At 43.7% G+C, this 19,296-nt stretch overlaps 1 protein-coding gene across 1 annotated transcript in view; it reads right to left on the reverse strand.

Annotated features, from left to right (window-relative positions):
- Positions 1 to 1,894: 1,894 nt before the first annotated feature.
- Positions 1,895 to 19,296, reverse strand: part of lrig3 (leucine-rich repeats and immunoglobulin-like domains 3) — a 28,528-nt gene continuing 11,126 nt past the window's right edge. The window contains exons 4-19 of the mRNA XM_049566328.1: positions 13,785 to 13,919; positions 13,551 to 13,694; positions 12,360 to 12,503; positions 12,091 to 12,234; positions 11,163 to 11,306; positions 7,222 to 7,302; positions 7,043 to 7,114; positions 6,446 to 6,517; positions 5,154 to 5,317; positions 4,455 to 4,790; positions 4,082 to 4,363; positions 3,492 to 3,968; positions 3,238 to 3,396; positions 3,006 to 3,146; positions 2,619 to 2,873; positions 1,895 to 2,530 (exon numbers count right to left, since the gene is read on the reverse strand). Of these exons, the coding sequence (XP_049422285.1) occupies positions 2,286 to 2,530; positions 2,619 to 2,873; positions 3,006 to 3,146; positions 3,238 to 3,396; positions 3,492 to 3,968; positions 4,082 to 4,363; positions 4,455 to 4,790; positions 5,154 to 5,317; positions 6,446 to 6,517; positions 7,043 to 7,114; positions 7,222 to 7,302; positions 11,163 to 11,306; positions 12,091 to 12,234; positions 12,360 to 12,503; positions 13,551 to 13,694; positions 13,785 to 13,919 (2,995 nt within the window). The 3' untranslated portion in view covers positions 1,895 to 2,285. The remainder of the gene's footprint in view (positions 2,531 to 2,618; positions 2,874 to 3,005; positions 3,147 to 3,237; positions 3,397 to 3,491; positions 3,969 to 4,081; positions 4,364 to 4,454; positions 4,791 to 5,153; positions 5,318 to 6,445; positions 6,518 to 7,042; positions 7,115 to 7,221; positions 7,303 to 11,162; positions 11,307 to 12,090; positions 12,235 to 12,359; positions 12,504 to 13,550; positions 13,695 to 13,784; positions 13,920 to 19,296) is intronic.

Genomic DNA, 19,296 nt, shown 5'->3' on the forward strand with positions numbered 1-19,296 from the left:
AGACTGACTTGGGTCCACACCTCTGCTACTAACACTCCTACTCTCTCAGCTACTACAAATATCACTGCTTCTGATAGCAGCAGCAGCAGCAGCAGTAGAGAGGTTAGTCCTATTTGTAGACAACAGTGTAGACCAATGGCAACTACTCATCGTTGTAGTATTATTAATGGTTGTAATATACATTATTTCCCATTAAAATGGTTGTGTTATTGGTGCTTTAATGGAATTTTAAAACATTTAAAATTAATTCTTGAATCATTTTGTTAATAAATATTTCATGAGTAAAGATTGGTTGTTCATTGTTGTTTGATATTAGTAAATAAAAACAAGCATTTATGTTGTGGTAAGAATGGTAACACATTATAGAAGCTATTGTGCACAGATATGAATACTGGTGTTCCTTGGGTACAAAAAGTTTGGGAAAACACTGATGTTAACAGCACTAATATCTTGTGTATATTTGTGTTTCAGTGTAAAATTAATTGCTTTCTTAAAATGGACAGTTCCAGAATCATGACCAGGTTACTCCTCCAACCTTGTGAACAGTGTCATGTAGGAACTATTTTCTGTCTACCAAAATACAGCCAGCAATCGTATCACTGCAGAGAAGGAAGCATCTACCTAGTCCTGGACAAGAGACTCATGTTTGTGACGGCTGAGCAGCAGCTCCTCAGCTCAGCTATAAGGTTAGCTAGCTCAGTGGTGCTAGGTGAGCTAGCTGTAGATGCACGCTTCCTTCTGCGCTGTGATTCGGTTGGTGGGTGTAGTTCAGTAGACAGAAAAAAAGTTCCTATATGAAACTGCTCGCAACAAGGTCTGTGGATTATCTTGAGTAACCAGGTCATGATTTCTGGAAAGAGACATTGCTGTTGAGTTTTTCAGATGTGTATTTGGAGCGGGTCCATGTCATTGGTCCGACATCCCATTAGTCCGACTGTCCGTGGTGCTGAACGGCTCGCGGCGGGCGTATGGTGCGAGGCGACTGGCTCTGGGTCAGCTGGGAAATACTTGAGGCGGAGCAGGCTCACGGCTTATGTGTTTGTCACTTTCTTTTTCATTTTAACCCACACCATGATCTTTTCCTGACACTAACCAAGTGGTTTTTGTGCCTAAACCTAACCAGACCTTAACCATAGGGCATCATGATGATTTTGGAATGGACTTCGGAACAATGGGTTTAATATGGTCGGAACAATGGGATGTCGAACCAATGGGCTGTCAGACCAATGGGCTGTTCCCTTTGGAGCTTTGAGCACCACAAGCTGAGTGCTGTCTACTTCCATTATATTTGAGAGAAGGCAGACATCTCTACGGCCGATATCTTGGAAACTCACACCAAAACAATCTACACTGATAAATAGCACTGTGGGTAAGAGGAAAAATATGGATTTGTGATTTTGGGGTGAACTGTCCCTGTAATAAGAGGTAGTATCTGCTGCAATAGTAGTGATAGTAGGATTTATAGCATCAGTAGTGACAGCTGTACAGTGTGTGGCCATAGGTTTGATACCGCTGTCAGGATGTTATTAAGGATATTTTCTGGTATTTATTAAAACAACATCAGATCAAAGCCTTCATGTTGCTGCGGATCATTAGTTTGGACAACAGTAAATTCGTCCCACATGATTCTGCTGAGAGTTGATAAACTGTTTTTTGTGATTACTACCGAGCCGTACGTGGAACCAGATTGTGATAACAAACGGTTAAACATCCTCTCTGTCTCCGTCTCTCTCTCGGTGGGGGGGCTGACTGATGACAGACCTGAGGCGTCCTTGGCGGTCTGTGGTTCTGCTCTGGAAGGCCAGCGCTTAGCACCCACCGCCAGCACCACGTCCTCTAAATCTCTACCTCTATATCCTGCATGATAAAAACTCAGTGAGGACTCTGGAGTGAATGTAGCAGCACACATTAAGGTGTTTTTTATTGTTTACACATGTGCAAAACATTGCTTCATTCAAAGCTGGAATAACTGAATAGGCAAGGCTGCAAAATACTCATAGACAAAAGGTAAGCAAAAATAATGGAATCTGTTTATATACAATTTACAAAATATAATAAACTTTATATAAAAAATGTATATACTCATCTATATTATTTAACTGAAGCGGTGTCCTCGAAGGACAGCTGCTAATATGCTCCTTTCACTTTTCTCCAGGAACATCAAATTGTCCTTTACATTCACTCGTTGCACATTTGAGGAGTCCTTTATTGCAAAAGTGTCCATTCAGTGAGGTAGAAATTTATTTTTTTGGTCGTCCTCTTCATGAAAAACTAGAGTCTCTGAGCTAAGTGCTCGTCCTGCGCTGCGGGATGGCATCTGTCCTGCTGCTGTCAAACGGCTGTTCGTATACGCTGTTGCTTTGCTCTGACGACGAGTCCTTCGTGAAACTGTTCTCCTCGAGGTCTGATTCGGCATCTGGAGCAGCGTAAGGATTCTCGTGCAGAGTTATTCCATTATGCGTCACTGACGGTGGGCCGAAGCCTGTGTACAGGTCCTTGTGAGGTCGCCAGGGGGCTTTCCCAAATGTTCCTGAGCGAGAAGAAGAAAAAGAAGTCAGACCATTGTATAAATAAAATCCGGGAAACTTTAGAAAACTCTTAGAAGACTTAAGACGTACCCATGAAGGTGGCGGAGGGGGGAAGACACTCATGAGTTCTCCCGTAGTCGTTGGCTTCTACTTCCTCCACGGATGATCGGCGGTCGTTTTGCTGGTGAGAGAGGCCGTGATGGAGGCTGGCGTTAGGGAGCTGCATCAGGACAGATGAGGAGCAGAGGTCAAAATGCTCCGACATTAAGTAGTCCCTCATTTTAGAGCTGGTCAGGTTACCGCTGTAGGAGTCAATGCAGACGGGCCTTTGGTCCATGGAACAGCCTGAGGGTAAAAAAAGAGGAAAAGGAAATGATTAATTCCTTTAAAAAGTGAGAAAGACTGTAAATCAGGAAAATTCGGACACTGCAAAAGTTTATCAAGGCATTTTCTATTTGATGGAAAATTTGTACAGACCTGTCAAGACTTCTGATGAGTCAGTGGGGTACATGTTGTCTCGGCGAAGCAGAGAGCTGATTGGACCTTGATAGTGGCAGAGCAGAGGATCGATAGCTGCCTCCATGTCTGCTTCACTTCCTGTATCCAGCTGACAAAAACCTGTACGGGTGCAGGAACAGTATCATGTAAGAAAACCTGACAATGAAGAGGGATTCAACCATAGGATAAAGAAAAGGGGACGATGTTTTACCGTTCATGTCTTTCGGCTGCAAGTAGAAGCCACTAATTGACGAAGCCATATACTGATGGCTGCTGCCGCTCTCTGATGGGATGTAGCCGTCCTGTCGGTCAGCGAGTGTGCCCTGGGAGGACAGGTAGCTGGGGATGTCGGCAGGGAGGTTGGTCTCATCTGCAGCACAAGGACATGGAGTGATATCATTAACTTCCATTTTATTGTCCACAGACTGTGATACTTTTATGATTCAGGGAACCATTTGAACCCACCTGTGTTGGTGACGCTGCAGTCCTCATTGCGTCGTCGGGTGTGGTAGATGATGACCACCCAAACCAGTGACGTGCCCACCACACAGCACACCACAGCTATGATGACGATTCCCACAGTGGTCCACCCATCATCGTCTGATCCTGCCCCGCCCACCATGCCGACACCCACGCCGCCCTGCACTCCTGAGTCGCAGTTGGGATTTGGTATGACCGCCAGCCGAACGTTACCCCTCTCCGTACCCAGCGCGTTGGACATCTCGCAGGTGTACTTCCCCGCGTCAGCCTCTGCGGCGTCAACGATGATGAGGAGCTGGTTGGCAGCTGCGAAGAAGTGACGCTCAGTCACTACCAGCGGGCTGTCGTCTTTGGTCCAGTTTAGCCTCGGGGGAGGGCTGCCGCCAGCGATGCACTGGAGGACGGCGGTTTCACCCTTGGCCACTGTGCGATCCATGAGGGGCCGCAAGAAGGAGGGTGTTTCTGAAAGAAGGACGACAGCAGTAGAATAAGTTAGCGTGACAAGAAACCAACAAGGTTAGAGTGAATCATCAGCGTACATGCTTCTATCCCTCCTTTCAACGTAAGTTACTCACCTAGAACAGTTAGCGTAGCATTAGCAGAAATAGCTCCAGCTGTGTTCTGAGCCGTGCAGCTATAAACGCCGATGTCCTCGGTCTTGACATCCACTATGAAAAACACATCATCCTCCGGCATGACATGCATACGGCGTTCGCGGGCGGCAGGGAAGTCGGTGCCTCCATCCTTCTGCCAGGCAATCTGAGGCGAGGGGTGACCAACGGCGGCACACTCCAGCCTGGCTGTTGCTCCAGCACGTATACTCAGGTCCATTGGCATTTTGGTGAAGGAAGGGAGCACTGGAGATGAGAAAACGATATTTAATTAGAATTCTTTGAGACGGACATTTTGGGGAGCACATGCCAAACAATACTCCCATCCCAAACTTACTGTTGACAGTGAGTCTGGCCTTGGTGGAGTAGGACGAGCCAAAGTGGTTGGAGATGACACACTGGTACTTTCCCTCGCTGGAGAATTCCACATTACGTAGCTGCAGGGTGGTTGTGTATTCTGTCACCTCCGTCTCGCCTCCTGTTCCTCCCTGCACCCGCAGGTGGGCCTGGTTGTGGATCTCCGCGTCGTTCAGGACCTCATTGTCTTTCTTCCAGGCGAAGGTCATGGGTGAGTCGCTGGAGCTGGCCGCCGAGCAGACAAACGTCACGTTGGTGCCCTTTAGGGCCGACTGGGTCTCCGGCTGCACGGTGATTTGAGGCTTTGGGAAGTCATCTGGGAGGAAATGAAAAGGGCGAATTTGAAGTTTCTGTGTAAAAGTGTCTACGTGTTTAGGTCAGGAAGTAGCTATTTAGCAATGTCTGGCCAACTTTTTTGGCATTTTGTTGGCAGATGAACTGATCAGCTGCAATATTTCTTCAGTAATTCACTATGATGGTAACCAGGAAAGCTGAAAACGTAACCTGGTACATTTCCATAACGTTCTCTTCATGAGACTCATTAGCTTGTCCTGAAGTGAGGGAGGAAAATACTGAACAATCTGGGTCGGCTCGTAAATGGAAAACCAGTGTGTGTGTGTGTGTGTGTGTGTGTGTGTGTGTGTGAGAAGGTGTTATACCGAGTGAATGCATCACTTACCACACACAAACTCCTCCTGGCTGACTGCGAACACGCTCCTTCCCTTCAGCATCTGCGGGTGGGCGCAGCTGGCATTGACGCAGGGCAGGAAGGTTTGCTCTGCCACCCAGACGGGAAGCCACTTCAGCTGGCAGTCGCACAGCAGGCTGGAGGTGTTCAGACGGCTGCCAAGGGAGAAGATACCACAAAAGCTTTATTCACAATGCAATAATGTCACTGTAAATGGATGGTTTTCTATGATTTGGATCTCGAGAAGTTAAAACTAGAATGACAACAGTGAAATCTACAGGAGAAGGTTTAAACAGTGCAACATCAGGTTTAGGATTCCTTCTAGATTTATTGTTTAGGAGATTTTAACTGGGAGCAGAATTATCCGAAGATGTCTCTTCCTCTGCAAAACAAATGGACCAGGTGATAAAAACCAGTAAAAGCACTGAATAAAGTAGTTTCACTTTAAAAATCTGTGTTTTTTCTATGCTGTTTGGCTCATTGAGGAGTGGCTGCTAGCTCAGCTCCTCCTAATGTGTGCTCATCTTTTTTCTCTTATAACTCAAGATCCAGATCTTCAGAAGATTTTTACCGGGAGCCTAAATCTCCGCAGAAGTTGGACTTGATGATTTAAACCAGTAAAAGCACTGAATAAAGCAGCTTCACGTTAAAAATCATGTGTTTCTCCAACACTGTTCGGCATGCCAGGGGCTGGAGCCGAGCTGCTGCTAACAATTGTTCCACTTGTTTCTCTAATAACTTAAGATCTAAATGTCCTGCGTTTGTTTAAAAGATAGAGCTAAGAACAACCAAAAGTGTAGCGTAAAAATGTGGCTTAAAACTGGATAAAAAGTCAATTCATGACAGCGTCTGGCAGACAGTACAAAGAGGGATGACGCCACTGACGGGTAACAGAATGACATGACTGTGTCCCTAATTAAATCTGCAGATTTATCTGGGTTTGAACATTGTTGGAAACATTCGGGATAATGTCAGCACATAACTCAATACAACGTTGGTGTAGTCGTTTTGAGACATTTTAATGGGGAAAAGTTACATTTCTTAACTTAAATTCGCAATAGTTTGAGTAAAATTTAAAAAAAAATCTGTTGCCTGGCTCTTAACTAGAAACTATTCTTTAGTAGAAGGAGAAGAAGGAACCTGTGAACCCGTTATTAACACTGAAGCAGACGCTGTTTGGTGCTGACTTTCCCAGCAGACTATAATGAGTTTCACCTGGTGCTCTGTCCCACATCAACACTGAACCACTAACCGAAGCTGTCCTGAAACATGCTCATACTTACAGCTCCTGCATGTTCTTCATCTGAGAGAAGGCGTTCGCTTGGATGGACATGATGGCGTTATTGCTCAAATCTCTGTGGAGAGAAGAGAAAAGGAATTAGGACTGGTAAGATCCTCACGGAAAGATGGCTGCTTTTTCTGCCGGCATCAGCCGTATAGAGTCAAGGCTACAAAAACTTCAATCGAGAGAGAGGGAGAAAAAAAGGTCTGGGCTCCAGAACAATAAAACTTTGGGCAGCAGTTTGCTGTGTTAATCAAGAGAGGCCCAACTCTGGGCTGCTTTGAGCTCTGGCAACGGCTGGGAAAAAACTCTAATTAGAATCAAATGCAGCTGTTGTACACTCACACACACTCACAGTCACACACACACAGAGACAGAGTTCCCTGCACTTGCCTTGGTGATCGATATAGTCTGGCACACATGTAAAGATACTAATGGCAGAGTTTTTTTCTTGATTCCACATCAAAGCAGAGGAACAGAGAAGACAGTTTGGGTGTACGGCTCTAACAAACAGCCTCTGTGTCTCAGTGTGATTCACCCTGCTTAGTTTACAGCTCGGACTTTTGGAAACAATCAGTGAAACACGAGGCCAACTCACAGGTGCTGCAGCGCGTCCAGGCCAGAGAAAGACTTCTTGGTCACCGAGCGGATCTGGTTCCCCTGCAGAAATCTGGGAAAACAACAAAGATCTAATTAATTTCAAACCTCAGCCTCATTTTGTTCATAAAGTCACACAGTCCGTGGTGAAACATCATGTCACGTTAATCATGAACTCACAGTTTTTTCAGCTTGTCCAGCGCAGAGAAAGGGCCATTCATGTCTTCAATGGTCCAGGATATTTCATTATTTTGGAGATCCCTTTCAGAAACAAAGAGAGACCACATTGTAAAAAATCCACACCCAGAAAACAACTGCACTTGCAATGTTAATAAAACTTTATGCGGCTTTACATTTCGTGTGAGGGGGGAAAATGTTTCAGACTTTAAAATTATATTCAAAGCGGCTCCGTGCCTGACAGGAAGTTCCTTCCTGGCCTCTGCGGCACTTTTAAAAGTCTGCCATGGCTTTTCTGTGTTGTGTAGAAAAGGAAGTTTTACAAGGAAACGCTGCAATATAACATGTGTGCTGCATTTTAAACTTTGTTTGAGGGGATAAATATACTCTGCATGCAACTCAAATATGTATGAGTTAGCCTCAAAGGAAGTGTTACTAAAGATCCTCTATTCACCATTAAATATATAATGAATCTGAGATAGTAAACATAGTCTAATGGCTCGTATGTGAAAAGGAGTCGTGTTTTTTTCTGTATATCCCCTACTTTTAGTGAAGTCTAATCATTAAAACCTAAAGAGCATTAATTGCTCCTTAGTCAGAATCAAAGCTGTGTGTTTAAACTTCGCCTAATAATAACACTTTTTAACTACTTTCTGTAGCTAACGGAACCAGCTAAGCTAATATTAGTTTAAAAAGTAGACGGTTAATTTTTTAAATGACATAATAATATACCTATTAACAAAATGTTACGCCAATATTGTTTGACCAAATGGCCAGATCATTTCTTCCACTAACTCTGAAACACATATTTCTCCATATATGTGCAAATTCAATTTAGCTAGCTTACCTAGCATTGTTGGTGTTTTAGCTAACGTTTTTTTGGTCTATTCGCAGTTTCCATCATTACTAAACAGAATTTTATCAACAGTAAAGATATGTCAACCATATTCCATTAGCTGTTTTACTTTTCAACATTAATGTGTTACAGAACGTGCAAGCTAATGCAAGTTTTGCTTGTTGGTTCAGTTAAACCCTGTTTCCACCAACATTAGTGTGTGCACATGGGTTTTTAAAACATGGGCAAACTTGCTAAAAAAATAGGCTATAGAGTCCTTTCCCTTTCTATGTGTTTTTTTTTTTTTTTTTTGGTCCAGGTGTGTCACGTTGACGTTATGGACAGGTTCGAAGAACAGGTAAACGGTAGACAGCACTATTAGACAGCTGCACGGAGAAAAAAAATAAACTTTACAGTAACATTAGTTACTTCTTTTTATCTTTTATTTACTCAGTCAGTATTTCAAACTTGGTGCAGACTGATTTGGAACGATGTTTGAGTGCTGCTTGGGCGAAGACGAACAGTGTTTTGTGATGGCGCATCATTACGACTTGCCGGCTAAGGGGCTAAAATTAGCTCATTCCCCCAGGTGTGCTGATTGGAGCCGGAGGCGCTAAATACCTGTGACTGCTGCAAAGTCATTTGACCCGGGTGTGAATGCTGATTAAAACCATTACAATTGCATTAAAAAACAGACCTTAGCAGGTGTTAGCACTGGGCAATATATCCATATTAAATCGACATAGTGATATAACTAGATAATGTTTTTTTTTCTGGACATTGTTATATTGTGTAACTGCATTACAGTAAAATGATGTAATTTTCAGAACTTAGCAAACTTCTGGTTTAGTCATTATATCATTGATGATCGTCAAAAATCTCATTGTGTAAGTATTTTGTGAAAGCACCAATAGTCAACCCTACAATACTGTTGCTCAATATCAAGGTATTTGGTCAAAAATATCGTTACAGCCCTAAGAGTCACATCCGACAAACCGTATGTGTAAATATTCATCCTTATGTAAAAACCAGTTTGTTTAGTGCGCACTGTTTTAATTGAGTGTTGCCTAAATCTCCAAGCCTACTTATAATGTACATTTTTACTCAATTAAAACGTACAACCTTTATTGCCACTGCTGTGGATACAGAAATTGGCCTCTCTGCCTCTACTCTAATGGATTTCTCTTTGTATTTGAACATCAGGGCAAAGTAGAGTGGCTTTAGAAAGATGGCTCTTGCACTTTGATTTTAAGGTAATGACACCAAAACTGAAACATTTTCAGCTATCAAACTCAAACTGCTGCAAAACGTGGACATATTATACCTGCCATCCACAGACAGAAAAATACACCAAACAACTTAATACACGGCATTGGAGTACTAAATCACTAAAAGCCAAGAATTTCCCAGAGAAATTACCTCCTTTGATCCCTCAGCTGCTCTAATGCTTTCAAACAGTTATTTTCCTCCTCGACATGCCTGGTTATGGCTGATTGAGATTGAGGAAGGGTGTGTGCGTATGTGTCTGTGAGTGTGTATGGAAGGGGGTGGTGGATTTGAAGCCCTGAAGCAACCCATGTCCACCTAGCTGCACACCTGCCCTACGGTGACCTCAGCAGCACAGCTCACATTTGGTTCCAGTTAAAAGTTCCCAACCAGGGGAAATGTTACGGAGTCTTTCTGTGGGAAAGGGGGGGATGGGTGGATGTGGGTGTGGGTGTGGGTGAGGGGGGTCAGGCAGAGGAAGGGGAGAGATGAGGGGGGTTGTTGAGGTCGGGGGTTGTGCCTCTCGGAGGTTTTTTTATGTGTGTGGAGAGACCTCAACACAGTAATCTATTTTACATCCCCAAAACAAATCAGGCAGGATATTTCCACTCAGGCAGAGGATTGATGGTGGACGGGGGTTTAAACAGGGTGGGAGGGGCAACAGGGCAGCATGTACTCACTGTTTATAGGGACTCGTACTTATATTTAATATGACTGTTAGCTGAAACACTTAATCACACAAACTATCTACTTTGAGAAATACTTTGTAATGTAAAATACTATGGCTTGTGCTGATAACCTTAGCATGTTGTATTTGTTTGGAAACCGTGTTTAGTGTAAGACAGTTTTTTGATGGTGAACCTTTTAATGGAGCTGAATAATGGAGCTGAATTTTGTAACATTGTTTAATGTTGCTGTTGTCCCTGGCTTCATACGAGAAGAGGAAAAGTCTGTAAGCTGCTAGGCTAATTTATACAATGTAAAATGCCATGGGTTTGTGCTAAAAACGTTAGCATGTTGTATTTGTGGAGAAAATGTGTCCAGATAAAGACAAGTGTTTGTCTGTGAATGCTGTGAGTTATAGTGAAGCTGATATATGTACTTGTGTTTGAAATGGTAGCTATTAAGCCATGTTTAATGTGTGTTTAATGTGTGTTTTGAATCAACTAAACTTGACAGCACTTCACAGAAACCCTGTGCCAGCTAGTGTTTTGGAGATGTAACTGTAGAGTGACACAGACACACCATCGCACAGGTACAAATGCTGACAAAGGCGTAAGCCACGTGCGAAGGCTACGGCATAGGGTCTGCTGCACAAGTATACATCCCACTTAAGAAGATGGACATTCAGCTTTTAGGATAGTAAGTAAATTTTATATTCATGGTTTAAGCCTATTTTTTACTCTCAAAAATTAAGCTAACCATAGCTTTAAATGTACCATGCTAACAAAGCTAGCAGCTGGTATTAGCTGGTAACCCACAAACCAATGGGTGACAACACAGTGGCCACGTCCATTATTTTCTACAGTCTATGGACAAGACTGACAAGCTAGCTGCTAGCCTAGATCAGCAAAATAGTTAAAATAACAATCAGTGTACCAAAGCTCTAAAGCTCAGTAATATGTTATATCTGCTTTGTTTAATCTGTACAGAATTAGAAGAAACATATTGTGGTGTTGAGATCAAATTTCTGGTTCCATATCTTTCTGATAGAGGGAATTACATTCAGTATTTGATTTCATATCGATAATACAAGTCAGATAAGATTCACACACAAAGCAAAGAACAACACAAGGAAACCCTTTGCACAGTGCTTTGTATTAAGCTTTAAAATTCAACTCACAGCATCTGCAGGTTGGAGAGCCCCCGAAAAGCTCCATCTGCAATGAAGCTCACGCGGTTGTTTCCGATGTGGAGCTCATCCAACAGGCTGAGGCCTACGAAGCTGGATTCCTCCAGTCTGGACAGATGGTTGGAGGAGAGGTTGCTGCAGGACACACAACAAAACAGGATAACAGTCAATAACTAAGATACCTATAAGCAGTAAAAAAAGTGATTTCTTCTTATAACTGTTTGCAAAAAATAAGAAGTAATAATTATAGAGAAGCCAGTTTTTAAGTAAACTCAGATGAGGTCAAATCAGATAGCTGGGCGTGCTCCCAGCCGACGGGCGGCTTGTTTACGCTCAGCTTCATGTGATAAGAGCGAGTGAAACAGGGAATGGAACAACAACCTGTCTGTGAAAAACACTCACACAGACACTGCAAACACTGAGCTGACCACTGCTGTAAACAACAGCCACAACAAAGGAAATTCAATCTGCTTCCAGGAATGTGTGTTGATGGGAGGGAAATCACTAAAGTCTGTGGGTAACGTAGTGTTTGACATGGAAGAAACTGCAACTAATAACGGAATTTCCAACAGGAGAAAGAAGCAGCACTTCCGGAGCCCGATGTTTTGGTTCAACTGACAACAGAAAAGAGAAGAGGCAAAGCGGTGTGTAATAAATTGGCAGTGCTTTAATAGTGGCACTCGCTGGCAGGGCATGAGAGACGCTGCTTTGTCTGTGCGTCTGTGTGTATGTATTGGCGACAGGAGGAACTGGAGTGTGAGGAAGGGCAGGCGGGAGTGCCAGAGGGGAGGAGAGGGCGACACAGAGAAGTGTTGGGAGTTCAGGCTGTGAATGGAAAGTGAGGAGGGCATAACGAGAGGGAGGGGAAGGAAGAGAAAGAGGGAGAGGAGGGAGGGGGAAAAAAAAAAGGTGGACTCACAGCTCGCTGAGTTTCTGGCAGAACTCCCAGGCGTCAAGTCGGATCCTGCTGATGGCGTTGTGGCCGAGGTGGAGCTGCTGCAGAGTCAGCAGGCCGTACAGCCAGCCCTTACTCACCTCTGTCAGGTTGTTGTAGTCCAGCTGCCTGCAGGCCCACACACACACACACACACACACACACACACACACACACACACACACAATGAGGCTTTATACTACATTTAAGCTGTTCATGAAAAGGTGCTGCACATTTCTTGTAAATTCACGTACAGAACTTCCATGTTGCTGAGGCCCCAGAAGGCTCCATCCATCAGGCGGCTGAGTCCGTTTCTCTGCATCTTCAAGGAGCGAAGGGCATGCAGGCCGTGGAACGTCAGTCCCTCCACCCTGCGAACCCGGTTCCTGCTCAACTCCCTGAAACACACACAGAACAGTAAGCGTCAGGGCACAACCAGGGTAAACATGCAAAACACTACAAATTACAGATGTACCCTAAACACCTCACATGCAGACTACCACAATTTACAGAAGGTCACTAAATCAGTGGTTAAATCTGGTCCAGCCACGGGGTCCAGATTTCTGTTATGTCATTAGTTCCAGGTCCACACAGTTTAATATATTCAGCATAAAACTTGCATTTGGCCATGTTGTTGAGCTAGTTTGCTGTCTCTGTCGAGTAGCTGTCCGTTCTTCACTCTACAGCAGGAAACAGCACTTCAAATTAAAAGCTCTGTGCTAGAAATTCACTGTACTTCAAAATATAATGAGTTTTTTACAAAGCTGACATGTTTGTGAGTCGCTTGCGGTCCATTCAGGATCGTTTTTGGACTGCGACCAGTTGGAAACCACTGATTTCAAAATCTAATAATTCATTAATTAACCACTACTCACATAAGAACGTACCACTACCAAAGCGCTAAATATTTTGTTAAATTATCAAACGATTCTCTGGCAAAATCAGCAGAGGGAGGGGCATAGAACCAGCTGTTGGCATGTTGTGTCAGCATCACCCAATGTTATCTTTACAAGGGGAAAATATGCCCCAAAAGAATATATTTATTTCAACCGGAGAGAGACGATAAGATTAAAGGTTTACATGGTTTTTAGACGCTAATATTTTCCTAATGAAAGGATCTCAACCCGATCTTAAATTCCTTTTGATCCAGCCAGTCTCTTGCGATTAACGGGACCACATGAGGCATTTTTACTAATACAAGTAAATACGACTAGTGTAATAAAATGTCTGATTTGCTATTTCAGTACTTAAATTTCTGAGTGCCAAATTCAAGCACCTCAAGCACCTTGTTCAAACCCTGCTCGTGTATGTAGTCAGGGCAAAGGTCAGAAAAAGACTAATTTTATTTAGAATGTTTAAAAAGTATCAAGATGGTCATATGAGACATCATGAATTCTCACAGTTGAGATATTTCTTTCATAAAGCATAGAAACAATGGAACTTACAGATGCTGCAGGTTGGGCAGCTGGAAGATCTTCGCTGGGATGGTGGAGAGGCGGTTGCGGTTGAGCCGAAGAACCTGCAGACTGCTGGACAGGTTGGTGAAGCAGCCCGTCTCGAGTGATGAGATACGATTGTTGTTGAGGAACCTGAGAGACAACAGAAACATAGGGGTTGGTTTATAACATACTCTCCAGAAATAACACATGTTGTGCACAAACAGAAGTGGTGACACTCACAGGTTCTTGAGAGGCAGAGCGGGGAAGGAGCTGGCCTTTATTTCCACGATGTTGTTGTTGCTGAGGTCGAGTGTTTCCAGAGCGAGGAAGGGCCTGAGCTGCTCCACAGAGATCCTGGTGATCCTGTTGTTTGCTCTGAAAATACAGAGACCATCGCTCCAATAAATGACAAAAATACTGTGTATTTGACTAGTGGTGCACACCAGTTTCATGTTTCCAGATATGCAAACAGTCAAGTCCCTCAATTAGTCTGTGGTATTAAAAAATGACAAACTCTCACGCGCTTGTAAAGCAATAACTTACCACCCAACGCGAAACACTGTCAGTTTTTTTTGCTGATGCTGCATGCATATGTCAAATATGCCAACAAATTGCTCAGTATGATCAATGTTGCTGCTCTTCACACCAAGTCCAAACAACCTTTCAGTTTAGTGATGTGTGATTTTGTTTATAAGGTAATTACCAACAAGGTATTTAAAAAAGTAACCTGCCAATTACTTGGCTGATGAATACCATTCCCTCAGTGAAAGCATGCCTCGGCAGAGGCCAGCAATTTCCTGAGCTGCACGCCTCCTAAATTGCAGTGCAGGGACTGCTTAGTTATAAACAGAGCCTGTACAGTGCCCTCTTTGTGTATGAGACTCGGCAGTAGAGAGAGAGTGAAGGGGGGAGGCAGGAATTCCCTCCAATGCACCAGACTACAGGCCTCGTTTTCAGTATTCATTGCGATGGTTACAGTCGCCCCTCCAGCTACAGTGTACACCTTACTGACCAGAGGGCTGTTAGTTTTTCTGATTCACTTTTCCAGCAGCCGGCGAGAAAACACTGAGGACAGTTTCCTAATGTAGGTTTAATTTGGGATGTGGTGTCGTTAATATTTAATTGTTGGGAGCTGTCAGTCAACTGACCCACAGCATGGACTGCTTCAGGAGAGTGGCAGCTGTCATGGGCAGAGCTAAAACTCGAGGTGGCGTGATAACGGCAATAATGCAATATTGTTCTATTAACAAGCCAACTGCAGGGGATGGAAAACAACCACCACAACTGCTATGTTCATGGTTTGTTTTTCATGAAGGCGCTGCATATTTACACTATTGTACAAACGCCAGCAATGCAACAGGGCACCCAACATTCATTCTACGCTGAGCACTGCACATTTGCCATTCTTTTCTGGTTGCGGAAAGCTGAATTCAGATTGGATTTGCTCCACTGCAGTGCAACGGTGCACTGCTTAACAAGTATGGACGTGGGCTAGGAAAACCAGAGTGTAATGTGCCTTCCAGCTGCTGCAACCACGCAACTGTCAGCTGACAAAACAAACAATTAAGTCGATCTACAGGGCAAAAGCCATGGTAGATTTTCTGACAAATAAATCGCCTACATGGACAATAGTGATTTTATTTAGGCCTGAATGTTATTCATCAGTTCTCTGTCTTATTAAATCTCCCTTGACTTGTTAGTGTGTGTATGAAAACATCTTATCACGGTGGCGCTAACGCTGCAGTCATCTAACTGGACTGTCACTTTTTACGCTGCCTTCAAATCACAGTGGGGTAGGGGCGGGACAAATATCACAAAGACCAACCATCAGATCAGCCAACAACATCAACAAAGGAGGAGATATTAATATTGAACCCACACAGACCGACGAGTCCATCTTCTCTCCCTGTGTGTTTCAGCCTTTCCTTCATCCGGAACAAGTAGGTACTCTACCTTTTGCAGACATTTTTACTTCTGTGGATACTTCCATATCATAGCAACCAAAGCACCTCAGCTGAAAGACGCCTTAAAGCACCTCATCATCCTACTGTGTACTACATTTAAGTGTGTCATTGTTGTCATTTAAAAAGCAACAATATTCTTAATAACAGCCTAACAATGAAGCTTATTTACAAAGCTCTAAAAACGGAATAACAACCAAATATTGTGGTAATACCGCATATCGCCCTGTTGAGCCACCTTTAATCAGTGCATGGGAAATTCCCTGACTGTAACAGCCCCGAGCTGAAACATTCAGATGATTAATTATTCTCCAATTGGAAAGCTTTTTTCTTCCATTATCAGAAACACCAAACATCCCCAAGTTCTGGATGACAGAAGCAGTCTATTCACACCTAGTGAGGCCTTTGCTCTCATGACACTGCAGGTTAGTCTGATCCTGATCTCAAGTTTTATACTCATTCATCCACGTCAGGCAGAGAGACAGCATGGCACCGTGCCACAGTGAAACCAAGATGTCTCACCTATTCAAAACACTGAGTGCTAACACTGAGAGAACTCTGATGTGTTGACTGCTTTCACAGCACACATCTCCATAGAAACAGGCTCCTCCATCTGGAAAGTGCAACACCTTTTGGAAAATCTCCTGATTCAAACATACAGAAGGGAAGATTCACCAGTCAACAAAGATTCAAGATGGACGACAGCCCGGAGAGTTTGGCGGGACTGTGGGGAAACGCTGGAATAAAACCCGCCAGAGCGTGTTCCTGAGCTTAATGCTTGAGTCAACCTTGGTGCTGTGGCAGGGAGAGACAGTAGGCGAGGGGGCTGGCAGGGTGTGGGGGCTGACTTGCCCAAATTATACAAAAATTTTATGATGCACTGAAACTGCTGAAAGACCTTAAACCAAATCAAATCACTGCTGTGTTAAACTGTTATACTGTTACATGGAGTTCGACCAGCTAGCAAGCCTCTGCAGAATGGAAACTCCACAGCCAGTGTGAAACTTTCTTTACATCATCCTTTTTGTTTCACTCAGCTTTGTGCATGAACCTCCTTGCTGCAGTGGCTTCTGTCTGTCCCCAGAGTTACAGAGAGGTCAGCAGGCTGCTCTCTTACCCTGACATCATTTCTCTAACCCTCTCAACTCAAAACTAAAACCTCAAAACTTTAAGGAAAGTTTTTGGTGTGCAGTAACTACAAGGCTACAGTAAAGCACAGATCATTGTCCATGACAAAAACGGCACAGGCAGCTCTTTTGTTTGGAGATTTGCAGAGGGCTTTCCACGCACCACGGCCCCCACGTCCCAAACAAAAGCGCTGCACACCACCTGTATCTCAATTTTCATGTTCCCCTGACTGGTCGCTGAGAGAGGGAAGGCCGCCCGGTAAGAAAGAACCAGTCTTTCCAGTTTCTCTCGGGGGAAGGTAGAGCCATGGAGAGAGGGGCTGGTGCACACTTCCTGTCTGAGGCCACATCCACACTGATACGTTTTTATTTTAAAGCGGCATTTTAAAATGAAATCTACCTCTGTACACTGGCGCATTTAAGCAATGTTTCAGAAGTAATCTCCATCCATACTAAGCCCTAGCTTGATCACGTGTTGCCGAAGCAAACCATAACGGTTTTGGGGGTGGCTGTTTAAATTCTCCCAAAAGAGATCACCTGACCCAGCAAAGGCGAGGAAGATAAATCAAGCGCTGCCACCTCCCTCAGGTGCACCCACTTTCCTGAAATGAAATGATACATATGTTGCCTCCCTTTCTTTGTTCTTTCGCACAGCATGCATGATGCGTGCGTCATGTAAGTTAGTTTCTTTAATGCTTTGATTCACCTTGTCGCCGCACAATATTACTTGATGTTTGATTTATTGTCAATATGTTTGTACTTGTCATTGCAGAGCTCAAACCACAAACCTATGAGTCATTTAGAGAATTGAAATAAATCTGCCTTTGAAATAAATCTGCTGTGCTCTGACTCAAAACCTGCTAGCTGCATCTCCGTCCTTTGTTCGTGTGCATTAAGTCAACATCCAGTGCTTCTCCAAACAGTTACTATTTCTGTTTCTGTTCTTTGGAGCATTATTGAGGAATACCAGAGATTTCTTTGTATGGACCAAGGAAGACGTGGTAAAGGTGTCGGAAAGCTGACTGGGGGTACCAGGAAAGCAAATACCTCAACACCTGAGTGGTACTGGGAGCATTATCCATTATCTGAAAAAGCCACAGCAATGGGAAAGGAGTAACGTAACCCACACAGGAAGGATTGTTTTCAGAAGTCTCCGTTTCCACCTGTCCAGGCTTAAACGCAACCCCAGGGCTTTCAACATAAAACGGGGTCAGAGCCTTTTAAAGTCTTTGTTTTAGGGGTTCCAAAACACCACAGTCGTGTGGAAGCCAGGTTTAACAATAGCAGCAGTTATGCGTTTTAAAACAAAAACCTATTAGTGTGGACATAGCCGAACACCTGGGCCACAAAGCCTGCACGAGCAGCATGTGTGCGTGTCGGAACCTCATGAGCAGCCACACTGCTCATGTGAGCAGTCCTGCTCAGCTGCAGAATATCTAGAGCAGTGGTTCCCAACTGGTTCAGCCATGAGGTCCAGATTTGTACTTAGTCACTACTTCAAGGTCCACACGGATCAATACATCGTCCACTCATCATCGTCCATCTTGTTCTTTGTCTCTGTCAAGTAGTCGTCCATTCACTCAATCCACAGGAAGAAACAGTACTTCAAAATAAAAAGTCTACGTCAGAAATGAAATGCACTTGAAATTAAAGTTTGTTTTCTTGTAAACTTGACATCGCAAGTCACTTGTGGTCCATTCAGAATGGATCTGTGACCCACTTTTGGACTGTGACCGACCAGTTGGGAACCACTTATCTTGAGAATAGGAGTCTTGTTTATTTTTTCCATCTTACAATGTCTGTCAGTCACAGATATGAAAAATATAAATGTTTATTTTCAAACTCAACATTTCCTGTGTCCGTTTCAAAGTAAAATCCCTCTGACAAGGTTTCTGTTGACAGAATCCCTTTGTTAACACAAGGCGTTTTATTGTGAAATATTAGCAAGGCAGCGCTGTGTACAGCGTGTGGCCCGGGCACAATCCTGAAGTTTCGCTGGGTAGGTATCCAGCCAACTAAGTATTCCATTAACCTATGAGACCTCTAAGATTCATTATACGCAGTACTCTTCTTCTGTGGCGCACCTTTAAACACCAAGTCAACCATAAACTCTGTGTGACTGCACGGCCAGACAATTGCAAACACTTGGGCCAACCCTACTGTTTTCCTTCCCCCCCCTCTCATCTCAACAACAACTGGACGAGCACTCTTCCGCCTCCTCCACACACAAACAAGCCGAGCATTGTACACTTCAATTACACACACTTCAAATTTGTTCATCCACTTGCTGCTATCAGATAACGTGATTATAGAGCCATTACAGCTGTGGTTGTAGGGCTTTGCCGCTGTTAGTGGAAGTCAATAGAAGGCCAGCCATGTGTCAATAACAGCCTGAGGCATCTTGAGTATTGATAGAATATGCACTCATTATTAAACTGAGGCAAGTGGAAGATAGACACTAAATCAATGCTGTTGTGCTGCTGTGACTGCAACCACACACAATGTTTCCTATGGGTGTAAAGTCAGTCTAACTCTTTTTTTTTTTTTTTTTTTTGAGAACTATTACAGGCTTATTGCACCAACATGATGTGGGTTTCACACAAGCACGTACCTGCCAGCACCCTTGATGAAACCAGTATTTTTGGCTGTCAAACTGACCACTTT

This window comes from Epinephelus fuscoguttatus, linkage group LG22, assembly GCF_011397635.1.
Source record: "Epinephelus fuscoguttatus linkage group LG22, E.fuscoguttatus.final_Chr_v1".
Classification (NCBI taxonomy): Eukaryota; Metazoa; Chordata; class Actinopteri; order Perciformes; family Serranidae; genus Epinephelus; species Epinephelus fuscoguttatus.